The sequence below is a fragment of the Sinocyclocheilus rhinocerous genome, unplaced genomic scaffold (assembly GCF_001515625.1).
Source record: "Sinocyclocheilus rhinocerous isolate Xijiao unplaced genomic scaffold, SAMN03320098_v1.1 scaffold688, whole genome shotgun sequence".
Classification (NCBI taxonomy): domain Eukaryota; kingdom Metazoa; phylum Chordata; class Actinopteri; order Cypriniformes; family Cyprinidae; genus Sinocyclocheilus; species Sinocyclocheilus rhinocerous.
The window spans coordinates 144,347-151,961 of NW_015651641.1; the positions used below are offsets into that span (position 1 = coordinate 144,347).

At 40.3% G+C, this 7,615-nt stretch overlaps 1 protein-coding gene across 1 annotated transcript in view; it reads right to left on the minus strand.

Annotated features, from left to right (window-relative positions):
- Positions 1 to 7,615, minus strand: part of LOC107713303 (peptidyl-prolyl cis-trans isomerase CWC27 homolog) — a 72,381-nt gene that overhangs the window by 10,676 nt on the left and 54,090 nt on the right. Inside the window, exons 12-13 of the mRNA XM_016518764.1 lie at positions 6,205 to 6,314; positions 4,752 to 4,864 (exon numbers count right to left, since the gene is read on the minus strand). Of these exons, the coding sequence (XP_016374250.1) occupies positions 4,752 to 4,864; positions 6,205 to 6,314 (223 nt within the window). The remainder of the gene's footprint in view (positions 1 to 4,751; positions 4,865 to 6,204; positions 6,315 to 7,615) is intronic.

A 7,615-nucleotide genomic window follows, 5' to 3' on the forward strand; every position in this document is an offset into this window, starting at 1 on the left:
CTTTAATATAGCATTGGCGGAACATCTTTTGTCACAATCGGATCCACGCATGAAATTTCTAAAATGTGAACTTTTCTTGACAGGTGACTGTGATTGAGCTGACCAATGACTGATTTGATTGGTTTGGCAAAAAAATTGCAGACATCTTTCAACAAATTAACTGACTGAATATCTCATTACATAATTTGAGACAAACCTATTCAGCACAGCAGCAAATCCGTTAGATTGGTACTTGCAATTTTTGTATGCATGCGACTAGGGTAGGGTTAACTGAAGGACTGATCTTCAGCTTCAGCCTGTACAGCGATGCCCCATGTAGATGGTCTCAATAATACAGTACAGATGCTCATCTACATTGCATTTCTTCAGTAATGCTCTTTCTCTCTCTCCTCATGGCAGGGCTGGAGGTGATTGGCAGGCAGAATCACAATCCACTGAGCATTCCTGAGTGCCAGCATCAGAAAGAATAGCTCACAGCTGGCTAAAGTCGCATCCTGAGGACTCCTGAAGACTGCAGCCCAATCCAAGACAGAGTTAACACATCGCCAACAGGACACAGAACTTCAGTTCTGTCATATCTGAGTAGTTCTACTAATGGCTTCTATGATTTCAGAAGTCCACACTAAGATATTTAAAGAGAAATTACTCCAATGTTGTTCCAAACCCATCCATTTTTTTCACAGTCACAATCACAGTCCCCATTAACTTTCACCATACAGACAAAGACAGCTGAATCATTTTTCAAAATATCTTCTTTTGTGTTCCACAGAAGAAAGTCAGTCATACACGTTTGGAATGATGTGAGTAAATGATGAATGGATTTTCATTCTGTTTGAGGTCATATTTAGGGCATTGTTTTTGGAGGACAACTAGGATGTGTGCATATCCACACATCTCACCTCTGCTCTCGGATGGCTCTCTGGGGTCTCATCTAAACCAAAGAAAGATGCTAAAGGAACTGACATTCCACACCTGCTGGAGCTATTCTGGTGAAGGTCAGAATTTCTGGAATGACTCTATCCTTCACAAATCCAAATCTGTGGTGCAAAGCCCAGGGCTGGTTTGAAAGAACAAGACGTGACGGGATGCTTCAATAATTCAACGACTCCCAGCTGTCATTCAATACGGTGCAAGTTTTGGTGGTTTCGCAGAAGTGTGTCAGGAAGTAACTGTAGGAGCTGAAGGAAGATTTTTAAATTGAGCCCGTTGTCCGAGTCAAGATGAATGCATGAAGGAACCGAGAATGGAAGCGGCCTGCTCTCTAAAATTATGAGCCCTCTCATTGGTAAGTAATCCGCCACGCTGCTATTTTTGAGCCATCGCAGAACCCATGGATTCAGCCAAATAGACACATAAAGAGTCTGTGAGTGCATGCAAGCCCATTTTTAAGTGTTCGGCCGAGTGTGTGCATGTGTGCATGCTTGCGTCCATTTGAAGTCCGTAGGAGATGTGACAGCTCATCTAGAATGTCATGGCTATACTCTGGCAGACCCGCAGGACTCCCGTTGCGTAAGGCAGCCGGCTCTGATAATTTGTCTAGCAGTCTCGGTGATGACAGCCCGCCGGAGTCCTCGCCTAGAGTTATGGCTTGCGCAAAAATCCCACCGTTTGATTGGGGCTCTTATCAGGGAGGGGCTCCCGCCATGATGCCGAGGCCCACGGAAGCCTCTTCCTGAATTTATTTTTCTTTCGCTTTTGCGAAAGGGGGAAGCGGGAGCGGAGGCCTGGGCTCCTGGGCGAAAAGGGGTTTTTGTAGAGGCAGACACAGATGTAATAGTTTACAATCTGGCCCAGACTTGACTTCCAGTGTCTGACCTGTTGTAACCCATGTTCCGTTTGTGGGGTGCAACAGGCGTTCAGAAAGTGGTACAGAATTCCCACTGCTGTTTTTCTAGCACTGGGGGCCTCCCGTCTCTCCTCCTTTTTGGAGTCAGGCCTAAAACGCCCCAGCATCGTGGGGGTCCTTAGACAGTAATGACAGTCCATCCTGAAGATGGAGTAACTGATAGGAAACACGTAGGAACCCGGGCTCAGACAGCCCCCCCCCCTCCCCTTTTGTGCTCACATGTGGTATTTGTTGGAGTATTTGAGTGCATATATTTAGACAAAGACTCAAGGTCTTTGATGAAAAGTGAATACGAGAGAAAAACACACCGTGTCCATTCATTTCCCTGTGGTGGCTTGCGGCGTGAAGAGGGAGGACGACGGTCTGACAGATCTTCGCTTTTTCCTCAGCACGTCACCGCTGCTGCTGCGGCACGGACTCGCACAACCTTTAATACTGATAATTAATCAAGCGGAAATACATTACTCTCTGCAGAGCGCCTGACCGCATTCTTTACATTTGATTGTGATTTATGATTTTCCTGCGAAAGCGCAAAATGACTGTAGCGGACGTCTACCAAACGGTTAAGCGAGGTTTCTGCCGCATCCAACCCTCAGAGTCACTTCAAACGTGTCCAATGGAAAACTACCCTAGGTTTTCAATGAACTGTATATATGGATAGGGTATACGTTAGTGTGGGACCCAAAAAAGCAAACCGCTGAAGCTATACGTTTTAACTGAGACCGAAAAAACAGAATGATTTACCAGTCTGCTTCCCGTAATCCTCTGAAAAACTAGAAGTGCCGTGTGACGCATTGGTCATGGCAGGGCTTTAGAAATGAAGCGTATCTATGAATCACAGTAATGTCCAATCACGTTGAGCGTTCATTAAATAGAAAAACACATCTTTCAAACTGAAAGCCATAAATGTGGATGAGCAAAATCAGTTTTTAAGTACCTACCGCCATCTCAGAGGCCGTACTTACAAACGCATGCATCTTCATCACATATGCTAGGAAGATTATGGAGAAAACAGAATCAAACTGAAACATTTCTAATTGATATTCTATTTGTGTACTTAAGCGCACAATCAGGGCCATAACTTTGTGCCTCACATACAGCATTAAGATTGATGCTCCCTGAAGCCTGATTCATTTTGCAGCATCATAAATGTTATCCTGGCCAAAGAACTCAGCTGTCAATAACACCCTCGGCCCGACATGGAAACGGTCCCATCAGATCATGACCAAAAAAAATAAATCTAGAGGATGCCAAAAAGAAAATCTAAGCTGTGTTTAGTCTTCATATTTATCAGAGTGCAAAAATAAAACCGAACAGACTTAATATTTGCACAGTGAGTGGTGTGTGTGATTTAGTGATCTAGTACCGCTGTGACATGGTAATTATTTCATTTCTGTCTTCATAATCTCGTAGTACGCTGTTGGATTGGAATGTCTCCAGTGACATACAGACAGATGAGGCAGTTGTTACAGCTCACGACATACAACAATGTCTGACACAATGCCTAGTAGTGAGTGATATTGTGAAAACAATCAGTAGGGAAGAGTGGGGTAAGATGTGCCGCTTTTTACTAATACCTGATTGTATTTACGGATTTCTGCCATCAACTGAAATTACAAGTGTTGATAACTGAGCCATAAAATAAAAATATGACTTCTCAATAAAAAAAACAAAAAAAACAAAAAAATATGAACATTTATATGAAAAACAGCAATAACAGCAATAAAACAATCCCAAAAAAGTACAATTTTTCTGCACATTATTTGCATTTTCATAAACTATCCAGAAAAAAAGATTTAATAAAAAAAACTAAAAATAATAATTAGAATGTTTTTCGTAGTCACTGGCACAGGTACCATTTAGGAAATTTTTTTTAATAATTAATGGATAAAAATATAGCCAAAAAAATGACATGATTTAAGCACTGAACATTCACACGTCATATATATATTTTTGGCCCAGGAAATGTTTGCAACGACAAAATTAATTTTAGCTGTAATGTCACAGGCAGCTGGATGTGATGGGATCTTACTAAATATATAGTTGCATGTAAAAAATTGTTTAATGAATATTACATATTGTTTAATGAATTAAGGGGTGCGACACACCCCACTCTTCAAGTCAAACTAGGACGTATCTGACAGAATAGACAGAAGTCATACATTTTCAAAGTTGGCGATCTGAGGAGACATGGGCGACCGGTAGTGATGCAGGCAGTTAGTGCTGGTTTGGTGTTGGTCTAGCTAGATCCTGTTGACCATCACAACTTGACAGACCAAAACCTGGTCTTCAAAGTGAAGCCAGTTGACCAGCTCGCTAGTTATGCTGATTAAAAAGCCTGGTATGGACACCAGCATGCCTATATCCAAAACATATGCTGGTGTTATGGAAAATTCCAACAATGGTTTATCACCGGGCGCTGGTTCTGCTGGCACTCGTAATGAGCGTCTGTTAAAAAGACAGCACGCGTCTGACTGCAGGTTGACGTGCCATGTCTGGCGTTCGGTGGGTGTGACACGTTCCATCTGGGCACTCCGTCTGCTGAAGCAGTTATTTACTCAGTTAAGTCAGCTGAGAAAACTACTTCTCCACAAGTGGCTATTGCAGCGCAGCAAAAACAAACACTGCATACTGTTCTAATGGTGTCAGCGCGCTGCAGAGCCAAACGCATTACTTGGCTGGAGAGCGAGGTGGCTCAGGCACACTTAAGGCAAGCAGCTGTATGAAAGTTTCGCTATGTTAGTCCAAATAAATAGCTCTGCTACCTTAATGCGAAACAGTAGCTGTGCATTGGGACAACCAATGAGGCACGGGTTTTTGAGAATGCATTTGATCACAGACAACTGCAAGTCCATTAGTGCATTAAACCTCTGTAGGAATGGAGAAGCGAGAAAAAGCAACTCACCAGCCCTTATCGTCATCCTCGCCAAGTTCCTCGACGTCTTCCTCTGGAACACTAGGAGTCTCCGAAATCGCAGATGATAGTTTGGATTTGAAGCGTTCCAAAAGGGCGAGTGTCTTTAAAGGCAAGAGAAAGTGTGTTATTTTGACTTGGGGTGTTTTTGAATTTAAAAAAGGCTCTGCACTTATTCAAAGGGACAGTTCATGTAGAAAATCCATCACCCTCATTTGATTCCAAACCTGTATGACTTCCATTCTTCTATTCAATAGGAAGGTCGAGTGACCGACATAAATCTTTTTTGTGATGATGTAAGTTTGACTAGTGTGCAGGATTTATATTTTTCTAGTTTATATTGGACTTTTGTCCTACGCACCTATGTATGATTAATGTGTGAGGCACTATATTTTGTATTGGGTTCTGTGGAAGGAAAATCAGTTTTCCAAGCACTGAAAGTCAATGGGGTCCAGTGTTGTTTGGGACTCCATTGACTTTCACTGTAAGGACAAAAACAGCTGAAACAGTCTGTCATTCACTGAAAATGTTGGCATGCCCTCCAGCACATTCAAGTAGTGACATTCGATTTATTCTTGAGTCAAATCTTTGCTATGAATAATTCAATTGACTTTACTACAGATAATTGACTAACAGCCTGCGGTCAGACTCTGGAAAGGAATAGTAGAATACAGTATGGTGGATGCTTTTAGAAAAGGGAATGGTTTAAATCGCACTTGTTATTCTGTATGACAAACCTTTGTATTTAATAGTGAAAACAAGTCAAGGAAATGTAAAATGAACTACATGCAGCCGAAGTTAACGTCACTTGAAGAAAGACACACAAAAACATATTATTTATGACTGTTTGCGTCTGCAGAAAGGATCTGTTACACATTTTTTCTTTGTGTTAATGGCAATATTTATGATTTGTCAAATGTCTGAATTCTTGACATTTGGGTGAATTTATCCTTGTAATTTCAGTATTTACAATACCCAATATAACCTAATACAAAGTCTTGTGCTTTATGTTTTGTTAAACTGCATTTGAAGTAATTTAGCATTAATATTGCATTTTCAATATATGACGAATAAAATTTCACTCTGTCACACAAAGTATGACTTTAGATTTTGAAGTTGCAATAAAGCAAATGAACAGTCTTCATACAATCACCTGTGTTTCACAGAAGAAAGTAAGTCAAAAAGGTTTGAATTTGAGTAAATGATGGCAGCATTCTCATTCTTGGGTAAACTTGTCATTTAGTTCAATTCAATTCAAATTTATTTGTATAGCGCTTTTCACAATGCACATTGTTTCAAAGCTGCTTTACAGAAAATGCATGTGTCTACATTACAAAGCAGAAGTGAATGTGTCCAAGTAATGTTCATTTCACAAATGAACATTTCAAGACAGTTCCATTATAAGAGCAGGAGAAAATCTTAGTGTCTTGAAGCTACGACTTACCTGAGCCTCTCGGCCAGAGCCTTTCTTCAGTTTCTGCTTCCTTTTGTCTTCATACTTCTTCCTGCTCTCCAGGTACTCTGTCACCGCCTCACTGGTCGGCTTACTGTCACCTTTGAGAGAAAAGAAGAGCGATTACAATCTAGATAAGAGAAATTAACTTCCCTTCAGGGATCAATCTGTCTATTTATATATATATAGTATGACTAACTTGAAAGGATTTACATGAAAAGAAGAACAGCTGAATTCCAGAGCAGAAGTTATTACTATCATATGAACATAACTATGAAATACATAAAGTTTATACTGCTATAAACTGAGATGAAAATGACAGCTCCTGTGGGCCACTTCCTTCCAAGAACAATCATATAGCCAATGCCAAAATGTAGGTCCCAAGACCCTCATCAGTGCAAAGGCAAAATGTATGACTTGTGCAGTCCAAATGACTTTCTGTGCTATAAAGAGATGGATTTTATTCAAATTATAAGGAAACACATGTGATATACAGACATATATACTGAAAGGATTAAACAAATTAAATGGGAAACACATCAAAATGTGTTTATGTAACACTGAGACTCTCCCATCGTTCAAAATAATCACAGCGAACACTACAAAATTAAGAAAAACTAGACATACTGAGAAACTGCAAATGTCAGCATGTAAGCATCTAATGAAATAAAACAGTTCTGTCATGTCCTCTATGTAATTATAACAGTTTTATTTGATGGCACTTTGCAGCGCAAGTGTGCACAACATGCCTATTCATTTTTTATTTCAAAGTGAAATGTAAACCAGAAAGATGACCATAAAGCAATACGTCACAAGATGATGTGTGTTACAGTGATTTCACCACAGAAAAGGGGGTTTTGGACACTCTGATTTGTGACAGAAATTTTATACAAGACAGCAATGTTCAATAAATAGTTACAATTATGAAAATAATTGGAATAAAGAATTCATTTGCAAAATAATATAGTTCATAAGCCAAACCGTTTACAGTTGTCACACAACGTTGCAACTTGCATATTAAAGGGGTCATATGATGTTGAAATTATTTTGTGTATTTGGTGTAATGAAATGTGTTTATGCGGTTTAAGGTTCAAAAAACACATTATTTTCCACATACTGTACATTATTGTTTCTCCTCTATGCCCCGCCTTTCTGAAACGCGTCGATTTTTACAAAGCTCATCGGTCTGAAAAGCGAGGTGTGCTCTGATTGGCCAGCTATCCAGTGCGTTGTGATTGGCCGAATACCTGAAGCGTGTGACGGAAATGTTACGCCCCTACCATATTGTGATGATGCCCTCTCCGGCCAGAGCGACGAGACAAAAACGTTAAAACCCATTATAAACGATGCATTTGTTGCATCCAGGGGGACATAATTACGGATTATAATGACTTACACTGTC